This window comes from Ostrinia nubilalis, chromosome Z (genome assembly GCF_963855985.1).
Source record: "Ostrinia nubilalis chromosome Z, ilOstNubi1.1, whole genome shotgun sequence".
Taxonomy (NCBI): Eukaryota; Metazoa; Arthropoda; class Insecta; order Lepidoptera; family Crambidae; genus Ostrinia; species Ostrinia nubilalis.
This window is the reverse complement of record NC_087119.1, coordinates 26555341-26568328: the sequence shown is the minus strand read 5'-3', so window position 1 is coordinate 26568328 and position 12988 is coordinate 26555341. Positions and strand designations below refer to the sequence as shown.

Sequence of the window (12988 nt, the reverse complement as noted above, 5' to 3'; positions counted from 1 at the left end):
TAAAAACCCTGGCATAGAGGCGCGTCAATTGCATTTGATAGTGCAACACTGAGTACAGTCGTACCTGTGTTAAATTAATAGGCTAACTTTATGTATCAGGATTCAGGATTACGGGCTAATTTGATATTTTTATAAATTAATGAACAATAAACAATTTGAATTTGAAAGATTATATTATAGGTAACCTGTTTTAAATAAATTAAATGAAACCATCAATCGAGGTAGTAGGATTTATTTTATAGTAATCAAATTCAGAACTTGAATATTCAACTGCAATGTCTGTTCATGAACGCTTCAAACACGGTACTTCTTTCCCAATTCCATAAAATTCAACTCTTACAAAGTGACAAAAAACTTTAAAATAGGTATTTGAAACAAACCACAGCCAATTTTCATAGTGGACTGTACCATACGATAAACATGTCAGTCAATTTGACAACCTTTGTCGGAAACATTATTCAATGAAAATATTGTTCAAACCCATAAATTTCTATTCGACAAATACTTTAACACATTATGAACCACTTTTCTTTCACGACTATAAAAAGATTTTAGCAATTTAATTCACAAAATCAATTGCACGCATTTAAAATAAAGTTTGTTTACAATTTGACAGCAATAGACAGTTAATTATTGACATGCAATTTGACAGGCCAATGAAGTTTTCAGTTACTGTTGCCATTAAAATAAATTAGTACCATTAGTTTTCCGCAACATGGCGAGGGTTTTTATGTTCCTGGTCGGGCTATAAATCCATATTCACGATAGATCGATTACTTCGATTTAATCACTGGCATTCGATTAAAACAAACATCAAAATAGGTGAATGAATACCGCGGAGGATCGATCGAATACGCATAAAAAGGGAATCGAAACAAAATCGGGCGATTGATACGTGAATACGAAAAGTGACTCCAGCGATCAAATCGCTTGCACGTCGTTGAAGTTTTGATACGTGAATTAGGCCACTGGTGGCACTGGTGAATCTTTAAACGACACAAATTAACTATGCGTATATATGTACTAGCATCTATAGTTCTGAAAAAGGTCTGTCGTTAGATTTAAAACTGCAACTCCAAATCTATAAAAGCAAAACCGAGGATAATTTACTATAGCATCCTTTCTATCGAACTTTTTGATTCAGCAGCGCACAAAGGTGATTTATTTTTCGCGCGAGTAGAGTCGCGTGCATAAGCTAGTCGGAATGCGGATTTTATTTACCGACCAACGTCAATATCGAGCCTTCATTTCACGCCGATTCTGTGTTGTGGTTGACGTTAAAATCACAAACGAAATTCACAACAATCTGTGCACCGCCCACGCGAGTCTTGCCACGGGCAAAATCAAAGTTTATAATTGAGCTATAAGGGCACGCTCCAACTATTCAACTAGGGGTTTTCTTATAACGATGCAATTTAAAAACGTACTTTGTTTCTCGCTGATCGATTATGATAATAATGGACTGTTCCTATTACTTAGCGCTGATCGAAAGCACTTTTCTATGGCAACGAGAAGTATAATAGTTATAAAACTTGAAGCACTTATCGGTTTTAATGCTAATGCACATCCAATTGAAGTGTAAACTTTGCAGGATTCGATTGCGAGCTTTTTAGTTTGAGCAGATCTAGATTTTTACTTCTGTGAACTATGACAGACAGAAGTATTGACGGCTAATATACGAGTAGCAGCGCTTGAAGGTCGATTTCTTCAGACTCATAAACTAATGGTGCATTTATTCTATCCGCCTTTTTATATTGATTTTAGGCGCTGAATTATGCACTAGCCTTTAAGCCTCGTTCAGGTGACAAGCGTCGAAGAGCGTTTTTCGAATGCACGCTGGTGACGTACGCAAAAAGGCTGCAAGAGTGGACGTCAAAGGCTTTTAAATTATAAATCTGTGCGATAAAGCGCGGTATGGTAAACCCAATCAAGCGGGGCTTGCACACAAAGGGTGCCACGGAATAAAAAAAAAGAAATAACGCCATTGCGTAATTTTCTGAAAATTGATTGTATTTATCTACTCTGCTATTTTAGAGCTGCATATTTTTTTTTTAACAGAGACACAAATGAACGAAAGGGAGTCGTACAACAATTATTAGTCGAGACCTCAACACAATCGGCTCTTAATTGTTTGTCGTTGCTTGAAAGATGCTCTGCGGCGCGTTCCCTCATAATGCGAATTAACCATACACCTCTATCTCTAACCGCCTGCAAACTTTGCAGGAGTTTGACCAACTACCTTCAGTTCATGCGTCACACCGCGAGTTGTTTACTTACAAGAGAAACTTGTGGATAACACCAATTATTTAGATACGGGATGTGAACACGCGAACTCGATTCTAATTCGATAATTATGCTCTCATTTACAAGTCCGATCCGATTATTGGTAAAAACAGCATCGAAAATTAATTGAAATTTGCTAATTGATTGTTTAACAAAATATTTTATTACCGATCTGTGTAGATTTTAGTTTGTACACAGCACAGATACAAATACTTGAATAAATATTTTTTTACAAACATCCCACTTGTTATTCCAAATAAAAGTTATGTACTACTTATCTATGTATGGTTTACGTAAAATTAGTTCTGTTTGAGGAACTAATAATTAGGAAGGCAAATATGATTTAAACGCAAGAAAATGTATGTTTCTTTTAAGGTGTATGATCAAATTACACGAAAATATGGAAAACAAAAAAGTCTTAAGTCCAGCGTTCACGCAAGGCCATTTAAAACAGTTTTGTCAATTTTAAACGAAATATCTGACTAATTCCTACTTAATTCACCTTTATTTCAATAAATAATTCCACTCTGAATCGAATTCTTTGAATTTCATTCATTGTGTGAAATAAAAATACCCGTTTTATTGATAAATTCATATTTACCAAAACCATAAAAATGTTTTACATTCCGGGTAAAATTATTCAGAACGAAATAATTGCACTGCAAATATTTTTTCCAGTATCGGCACTGATACTGAAACCCGACAAAATAACAGTTGGTATTTAAAGCGAAATTCCATTTGAATAAGGGATTGAATACTTTTGTTCCATTTTACGTGCTCGTTCCGGAATTTACACAGGACAGGACAGAATAACTAGATTTCGCGCGAATCAAGCCACGGGCGACGGATTTTAAATCAAATAGTAAAAGTTAAATATTATTTTTATTTAACTTTCAAAACAAAGCAAAATACACTGGTCATCATAAAAATCGACCCTCCCGCGACAAGCACTTTCAAACGTATGCATCCCCACTTCCCACCAATATTGGCACCATTTAAAAGCCTAGTTTTAAACTTCATTTCATTTACCCCAAAAATGTGTCTGTAGAAAAGTCCAGAGTCACTTCTTCAAAAAATAGGTAGTTACGCTTGAGCCAACTTTCAGGGCTATAAAACTGTTAAGTTGGGATTAATCGGTTAAAGAGGACACGTGAGATCATTATTTGGTTTTATAACCATAAAAATTGGTCTAATTGATCCCAGAGATGAGCCCAAAGTGAGGTCTTTTTTCAAGTCACATTTATTGTATATCGCGTTTATGTTAATCGTTTATTAAGAAATTAAATGTGTTTTTCTTTAAGGATATTTTATTGGGCTTTCAAATAACACCAATATAGTTGGGGTACCATGATTGTGTCAGTAGAAACGAGTTTTCCTGTAAAACGTAGGTGGGCCGATTTTTGTGATGACCAGTATAGTTTGAATTTCAGTTTGTGTCAGATAAAAGTTTTTTGGCTACGTGACCTAGTTTCATTTGAAATATAACGTGAATAACGTAATGTAATTCTAGGATAGCACACAGGTTATGAAAGAAGATTTCATGCTTGAATATCATGTTAATTTCATGCTTTGAAAGGCACTTTGACGCCTCCTATGTCAGATATCTAATTTAAACACATAATTATAAATGTAGAAATAAGTACTAAGTGTGTTAGTTTATTTCACGCTTCACACCTAAATGTTTAACCAGTTTTAATGAACTTTCGTTAGACAGTTTAGATCTCAATCCGTCGACAAACTGGCTCGAAAGACTTAATTAAGATATGTTTAATATGGTTGCCATTTCAGGGTCTATTTTTCCTCTCTTGAACTTTCGATACCGCCGTCAACCAGATGGTTATCACCTTCTGCATGGAGATTTGATTTTAACCTTATCCTGTTCCACATAAGTTTTTTTTTTTTTTATTATTCTGCTTCATGGCAATCTGTTTTTCAACAATAAGCCACTTCTTTGGTTGATTCCTCAGATTATGTTTTCTTCGAGAGCCATACTTGTGTGAAAATTCATTTCACACGACTCTCTTGATGTCAGGTAGTAAATCTTTTATGTAGGCTCGGTATGTCATTTCTCTTTAGCCGGGTGTGCTGAAGAGCGCCTTCCCCACTCAGAGCGTGCGCTAATTTGTTAACATGGGCGGTCAGCTTCTCCTGGTATTTCAGGCTGTTTTGTTTGGTTCCACATAAGTATCAATTTAATATTGAAGTTTGATCAAAGAGCACGTACCTTCCCGTCGCTGTCCTCGTTGATGCGGTAGTGGTAAACGCGGCCCTCGTAGCGGAGGGAGATGCTTCTTTGGCCTGGACTAGATTCGGATTCGCGAACCTAAGGAAGTAAACATATCAAGTTAGACATTAACCCTCATTCATTCACTCACTAAAGGAACCTAAACGATAAAAACTCATTTTTATTTTTGTAAGCAGGCTTTTAGAAAGCAGTTGTATTAACCCTACCACTGCTTCATTGATAACACCTGACAATTCCTAGAGATTATGATGTCTCACGAGCATGCACCAATTCATGCCAGAGGTTCTACAGATGGACCCGTGGTTCTGCTGTAAGAAGATTGGAGGTAATAGCACAGAATAATAATAAGTACTACGTACAGAAGTTTTACTTAGCGAAGGTATTTAAAAAAATGTGTGCTCAATGTCATTAACAATATGGTGTAATTTAGTTTGTCTCAAGAGTCAAGCAAGTTTGTCAGAAGTTTTGTTGACAAACGTCAGTGATCGGTACTGCGCCGAAGCTATAGGGCTGACTTCGGTAAAATGAAGTGACGTGAGGTGCCAATCTGCAGAAAATGGCGGAGGAAATACATGATTTAGCATGAATTATCATGAATAATATTAACTACTTATTTACCTCTCAGTGTCTTCAGGCAACATAAAAAAGTACATTCTGTGTTTTTATTATTATTTAGGCAGTTAAATACTGCACAGTATTTAGTACACCATTTTCTTTATTTTTTTCCATCATACACAAGAATACGCGTGCGTGAGTCAATGTTCGCTCGTATGTGAGGCCTTGTCGAATAGTACTCTTGTAGGGGGCAATCGTGCGTGTTTTGTTTTCGATGTAAACTCGCGGAGATGAACAGGCCTGGTAATAGGTAGACTGAAATGCACCCTATTAAATTTTGAATAATTGGGATGGGATGGGATGGGAGCCTAGAATCCAGCTAGATCTAAACGAAAATATTGTTATCCATTATAGACACTGTAGCATTGGAAGAGGGCACAAAGTAACGACTCACGAGGAAGCTTCCGTTGATGCTGGAGGAGAGTGGCCCGTGGTACCACGAGTGGACGGGCGTGTACCAACACCAGGCCCCAGCTACTGACCCATTATAGACGCTGTAGCATGGGAAGAGGGCACAAAGTAAAGACTCACGAGGAAGCTCCCGTTGATGCCGGAGGAGAGCAGGTACTCGGCGGCGTTGCGCGAGATGGGCCCGTGGTACCACGAGTGCTTCTCGAGCGAGTTGACGGGCGTGTACCAACACCAGGCCCCAGCTGCTGGCCCATTATAGACGCTGTAGCATTGGAAGAGGGCACAAAGTAAAGACTCACGAGGAAGCTGCCGTTGATGCCGGAGGAGAGCAGGTACTCGGCGGCGTTGCGCGAGATGGGCCCGTGGTACCACGAGTGCTTCTCGAGCGAGTTGACGGGCGTGTACCAACACCAGGCCCCAGCTGCTGACCCATTATAGACGCTGTAGCATGGGAAGAGGGCACAAAGTAAAGACTCACGAGGAAGCTGCCGTTGATGCCGGAGGAGAGCAGGTACTCGGCGGCGTTGCGCGAGATGGGTCCGTGGTACCACGAGTGCTTCTCGAGCGAGTTGACGGGCGTGACGTAGTTGCTGGGCACCCAGCCGACGCCGCCGGAGAGGGTGTGGGCCTCGCACCACTCGCCGCTCTTGTTGTAGCTCATTATGCGCACTTGCTCGCCTGTGGGAGATAGGTTAGATTAGGTTAGGAATTCAGGTCTAAGGAAATACACTCGACATCAAATAAATCGCACCTCCCGCGACAAGCACTTTCAAACGTATGCATCCCCACTTCCCACCAATATTGGCACCATTTAAAAGCCTAGTTCTAATCTTCATTTCATTAAAGGAAATGTTTTTACCCCGAAAATGTGTCTTTAGAAGGATCCAGAGCCACTTCTTCAAAAAATAGGTAGTTACGATAGAACCAACTTTTGTGGCTATAAAACTGTTAAGTTGGGATTAATCGCTATCCATCTGTTAAAGAAGACACGTGAGATCATATATTGGTTTTATAACCATAAAAATTGGTCTAGTTGATCCCAGAGGTGAGCCCAAAGTGAGGTCTTTTTTCAAGTCACATTTATGGTATATGTTAATCATTTATTAAGAAATTAAATGTGTTTTTCTCTAAGGATATTTATCGGGCTTTCAAATAACACCAATATTGTTAGGGCACCATGATTGTGTCAGAAGAAAATCTTTAAAGTTCGCGTCGCGGAAGGTGCGGTTTATTTGATGTTGATTGATGTTATTTGGTACTATCTTTGTCAATGAGATATTCACATATTTTTTTACGTGTGGCCAGTAGACCGATGTTTTTATTTGGAACAGGTTTAGTACCCAGATACTACTTATGAGTAGCCTAAATATTATAGATAAAAAATAACAGAAAAAAGTATTTGTCTTCTTGCTTATTTAAAACTTTCTTTACGCAATAGTTTCCAAGCGTTTCTTCTGACGGTAATAGAACGTAGTACAAGTAACAAAGGAAGCTTTGGCGATCTAAAAGCATCGCATTTCTTGTCTCAGCAGTTTAAATTAATTTAGAAACACCGAGTTCTTCTTCAAAGGGAAGCCGGGTGTAACTGCACCGGGTCTCGGTTAACGGAGCCTCAACGTCTAGATTAAATAATAAGTTCCTAATTTAATCTGAGCCGTTGAAAGAGAACTAACAAGTTCGGAATTAAAGTAACTGCAACCTGGTGCTAAGTGAATGGCGGCGGTTTACTTAACGAGCGGGCGCGGGTTAAACGATAACTTCTGATTGTGCGTTAGCGATTGTATTGTAGGTTGTAGGCGATTAGGCTGTTGTCTACAGACAGCTTGTACCAAAATCTCGAAATTGGCGTGTATCTCACCTGATGGTAAGTGATGATCAGGCCGAAGGTGGAAGCGAGCTTCACCCGGAATCCTCAACCACGGAGGAACTGGCTATCTTACCTCTAACTGCCGGCACACAACAATGCTGTTAACATTGTTGTTATGGCGACAGACTTTTAGGTAAGATGGTGGTAGCTAGCCAGGCGGACTTAAAACAAGCCCCACCACCAACCAAACCGAACAGAAAAATCTGCCCCCACGGTTATGGCAGACCACATTATGACAAAAAATTTAATATTTATTACAGTCGGTATAAATAGTGTGTAGACAATTTTGTTCTCAACTGTTTAATAAATAGTTGTTAATTTGGAAACAACAGTATTTGCCAGATTCTTGAGCACATTGTAAGAAGTAGGTAAGGTTTCCTTTTCATTGTTCACTTATGTATTTTTATTTTATTGTGTGCTAAATAAACATAATTTCATTCTATTATATTCTTTTCCTGAGAATAATGTTATCACGCCTCAATATTGGGTATAATTTACAAGACAAGGATGTATCTATTCACAGAAAATTAATACGAGTTAGAATCCTAACATTTGAGGTATACGATGTGAATAACGTTACTAAATCTTCCATTTTCTGAAAGATCCTGTTCATCCAGGCGCTCGCTTGGACCCGATCCCGTCTTAGGTTTCAATCCTTAGACATCCGAGCTCAAGTATCGACCGTGGGAATCCCGGAGAATTCTCGAGGCGACGGGATCGGGGGCACTCCAGTATTCTTTACTTTCTTTAGTGTCCACTAAAAGGAATACCAGAGGGAGCGTGAAGGAATGGTTGCGGACGCGTAATTATTTCCACGTCCTAAATATGGAATTCCATTGCGCGAGCAATGTTTGTTATTCGTTTGTGATTTATGAATATTAAAATACTTGTTACTATTGTTACATTACACACGTAGTGTAATCATTAACATTTTTATATCATACTTTTACTTGTTTTACAAATAATGTAAACGTAAAAATATAAACATTGGGGGAGGCCTATGTTCAGCAGTGGACGTCCTATGGCTGAAATGATGATGATGACTGATACTCTAGCTCAGTGGTCCCCGAAAGGTGGTCCGCGGAACCCTGGGGTTCCGTGGAAAGGCCGCAAGGGTTCCGTAAAAAATATTATCCCACGTTTCGTGACCGACGTTGTTCGCGCGCACCGACTTGTTTACGCACAAGGGAGGGGCAGGGCGTGCGGGCGGAGCAGTACGGGGGTTCCGCTAGGAAATTATAATCAATTAGGGTTCCTTGGCAAAAAAAAATTGGGAAACCCTGCCTAACTAGTGATGATGCGTACCTTTCTTGAGGCTGAGCTGGTTCTCCCCGCCGGCCTGGAAGTCGTACAGCGCCACGAAGAGCTGAGGGTCGTCCTCCTCGTGGTGGGCCAGCAGGTTCTCTTTGGACGTCCATCTGCACAGATTGACGCTAGAAGATCAGGGAACGTGTTAGTATCACAGCATAGCGCGGAATCGCATGTAGAGCAACTAAGGCTATATACTGGATATACGGTGAAACGCAATTGCAACGAAACTGCAACTCCTAGTTACTTTTGAGTGGCATCTAAGTTTCTGCCATAGATTCCGTTGAGACCACACATGACGCGACCAGTTTGAAACCGGATGCAACTCAAATGTAACTAGAAGTTGCAGTTTCGTTGCAATTGCGTTTCACCGTGTGTTCTGGGCCTAATGCTTCAACCACACCAACGCGTGTAGATCGCCATCGCCGGCGCGATCCGGGAAACGACAGATCGCGTGAACTGTCATGGGTCGCGCGACCTGTCATTGGCTGTCAATCTGCACGCGTTGGTGTGGTTGAAGCTTTAGCTTAGACGCAGATCACCGACTTTCAGTTTGCCGATAGTTGGAGACGATTCTAACTTGCATGAAGAATCGGCCGACATCAAATCGGTGTAGTATGCGCATTTTTGTATATCTCCATACTGATCAACATCCCGACCCAACTATCGGTCAACTAAAAGTCGGTGGTCTGCGCTTAGGCTTAAGCAACTGTAAGTTCTAAAGATGGCAGTAATGTTGCTTCAGTTGCTGAACATGTGACGATACCTTATTGAAGAATAAAAATGTTATGCATTCCAATGTTCAATGAAATAATGGATACAACCTGTCGTTTCCACCACTGTAACTCTTGTTCTCACTAGCTCTACAATATCACTGAAAATACAGTATTTATTACTAGTTTCGGTGTCAGGGTTCACCCCTTGTTATTATAGATCCAAATGTTTAATTGAATAAATTTATTTATTATTATTAAAAAAAAACCACCGATATCAACCAGTTTATAACTCAATTTAGCCCACAATCACAACTATGATCGTAATCGCCACCCTCCAGTAACGTTGATGTGAAATCATCGAAAAGCGCGGCCATTTTTCCTCGTCGCCGCCATCTGGCCGCTGCTAGAATAAATAGCGGGAATAAATACAACTCCCGACTTCCTGGCTTACTAATTAATGCAAACATGATTTTGCGAATTGTGTGTACATAACCAATGAAACTCTATTTTCTTGACATAAGGAGTAGAGGAATAAATAACTTAATAATGTGATTTATCATCTTTTTAGTGATTTGGTGAAATACACTAACACCCGTATTGATAAACGATGCTTGCTTAAGAAAAGTAGCAAATCGAACGCACAGCGTTGAATAGAGCTCTGTGATTGGTTAGTGCGTGACCATGTGCGTCCACGGGTACTGTGAGACCTCATACTAATGTTTGTGAATACGAGTGTGAAACTATTTATAAAACTTGGCTTTTGAAATTCTCTGTATACCTTGTAGTTACAGTCGGCGTCAAATAGTTTGCGACACCCAAAATGGCCAAAACGAACTAACGCCACAGAATAAGTAATAGTACAGGTACAGAAGGATTACTCCGCAAGACGATTTAAATAAATGCGAGTCTTGCTACGACGCGATACAGTGGAATTCAGCTCGCACAGCACTACGTACCTACAATTTTATTCACCTACAAGTTTTGTCTCTTTCTATCGCGTGCCTCTGAACTCTTCTTACGCTGTTAGGGTTGCTGTCTAGTAGTGTCTAGTAAAAAAATAATTAATCTACTTATTTGTTATGAGGTACGTATGTAGGTAAGTACGCATTCATTATGGAAAACCTTGGGAGAGGCCTTTGCCCAGCAGTGGACGTCATTTATTTTGGCTGAAACGAACGAACGCATTCTGAGCAGTAGTCATGGTAGGTTAGGTTAGGTTCCTATACTATCCTAAGAATTATTGATTACCTACATGGTCAACATACCTTTCAGCATCTTTGGGAAGCGAAAAAAAAGATAAATCCGGTAGATTTCTTTTCGAATTTAAACACCCGAACGCCGCACAATAATATTTCTTTCTTTTTATGTCCATTTTTAAATAATACTTCGATCATAGAATTAGTTACTACAACGCACGCCAGCGTCCTGACGGGCGCGCGCGTGACACTCGACTGATATAATACCCGCCGGCGGGGCGCTTCGCTGTAGGTAATTATCGGATGTACCGCGCGGAGTGAGCCAGGCCTGCTAACGCTCAAAATATTAAGCTAATAAAAGTTCCTAAATATAGCTTGCCCTATCAAAAAGACACACGAGTGATCTTTAAGGAGAAATGAATGTCACCTATTTAGCATTTATAACAAATCATGCAAACCTAAGCTTCACATATTACAACATATATGTACTAAACGCCCGCTAACTTTGGTTTGACTAAACTCGGTATCCATTCGGAGTTAGTGGCTAGTTCAACTAACTTGTCACCGCTGGCGCCTAGAATAAAACATTTATCGTAGCAATTCCGATGCGATATAAGTTTTGTCACATTGCAAGCCTTTGCACCAACTTTGCATTGCGCTGGAAACATACAAACTGGCCGTCGAAACTTTAGTCCGCTTTATTTGTGTTGATACAGTCAGCGCGAAATATTTCGTGACACCCACAATGGCCAAAAAGTTGATAACACCACCTTATTCCACTAAGCTAGTTTTCTAAATGATAACTTAAAAAAAAAAAAAAACCGACTTCAAATGCGTGAACACAAATAATATCTATTCAACAAAAAAATAATCGTCCAAATTGGTTCATAATCGGCGGAGATATTGCGTATAAAAAAGTTCATCCCCAATTTTCCACCCTTGGGGGTGAAATGTTTTCTTCAAATTCGCATGAAACCACCCTTTTGATAATACCTATTCAACAAAAAAATAATCGTTCAAATTGGTTTATAATCGGCGGAGATATTGCGTACAAAGAAGTTCATCCCCAATTTTCCACCCTTGGGGGTTGTTTTTTTATTATTAAATTTAAATGGGACCCTTGAGGTATTACCTATACGCCGAATAAAGATTTGTTCAAATCGGTTCATAATTGGCGGAGTTATCGCGTAACAAACATAGAAAAAAAAAACATACGGGTCGAATTGAGAACCTCCTCCTTTTTTTGAAGTCGGTTGAAAAGATTTAGTGTATTATCAAAAAATATTGAACACGTATATTTTTATTTGACAATCAAACAAGTAATTACGAAGTACATGGTGCGTTGAAGTTCCGCATGACGTCACAAAGTGCTACGCTTTTAAGCACTCCTTGACGTCAGTTGCCACTTCTTTTGAACTTTAGCGCGCTATACCTCTTTCAATATTCATTAGTTTGAAAACGTGAAAGATACGTGTCGAGTATTTTCAGATAAGTCAACTAACGGACTGCCTAATTCAAACTCCAAACTCTTGCTTTTTTACCCAGGAAACATCCCAATTATAACAAAGATGTGTTGCAGACTAAGGGCTATATTTCACCGGGACACTATGGCGGCGCAACCAGTCGCCGCTACCAACAAAATGTATGCAGCTTTGCGCAACCAAACGGACACCAGGTGAGTAACTCCCTACAGAGCTGTATACATTTTGTTGGTAGCCGGCGACTGGTTGCGCCGCCATGGTGTCCCGGTGAAATATAGTCCTTATTGGCTTAACTTTGGTGTCGCGAACTTTTTGACGCTGACTGTACAAAACAAAAGTACTTTGTTTGAAGGTGACGCTTCATTCAAATTGTTTAATTAATGGAAACTTCTCGTGATGGCTCCAAAAGTGCGTATTAGAGTGACTTTAGTCGCGCCAATGTCAAGGGATTAGGAGACATGGCGCCGGGGATTGTGTCCTGTTGATAAATATTTATTTATTTAATTAGGACAACCAACAAGACAGACACAAATTCAAAATATTGTCAATCTTCGTTTGTCTCAATGGACTGATGCAACTAACAGTCGCGTAATATTTATTAATAGTTTCCAATAGACTTATTATAATACCATCTAAAAAATAAAGATTACTGGTTACTGTTGCTTATCAGATATCTCTACTCGGAGCAGGATTTCACGCTCATATATTATTCATAGATAATAAATATTGGTTAAGCAGATTAAAGATCAAAAGAAGTCATTATTTATTTATTTTCTAACATTTAAAGGGTTCAATCTGGCTTAATAGCCAAGTACTCAAACATGTAGCAGTACCCTAATGGGTAACTAAGTAATTCCCTCAGTTAC

The 12988-nt window shown here is 39.4% G+C and overlaps 1 protein-coding gene across 1 annotated transcript in view; it reads right to left on the bottom strand.

The window, feature by feature from the left end:
• LOC135086463 (tyrosine-protein kinase Abl) overlaps nt 1-12988 on the bottom strand; it is a 129425-nt gene that overhangs the window by 52109 nt on the left and 64328 nt on the right. The window contains exons 3-5 of the mRNA XM_063981188.1: nt 8727-8854; nt 6033-6232; nt 4508-4606 (exon numbers count right to left, since the gene is read on the bottom strand). Coding sequence (XP_063837258.1) covers nt 4508-4606; nt 6033-6232; nt 8727-8854 — 427 coding nt within the window. The remainder of the gene's footprint in view (nt 1-4507; nt 4607-6032; nt 6233-8726; nt 8855-12988) is intronic.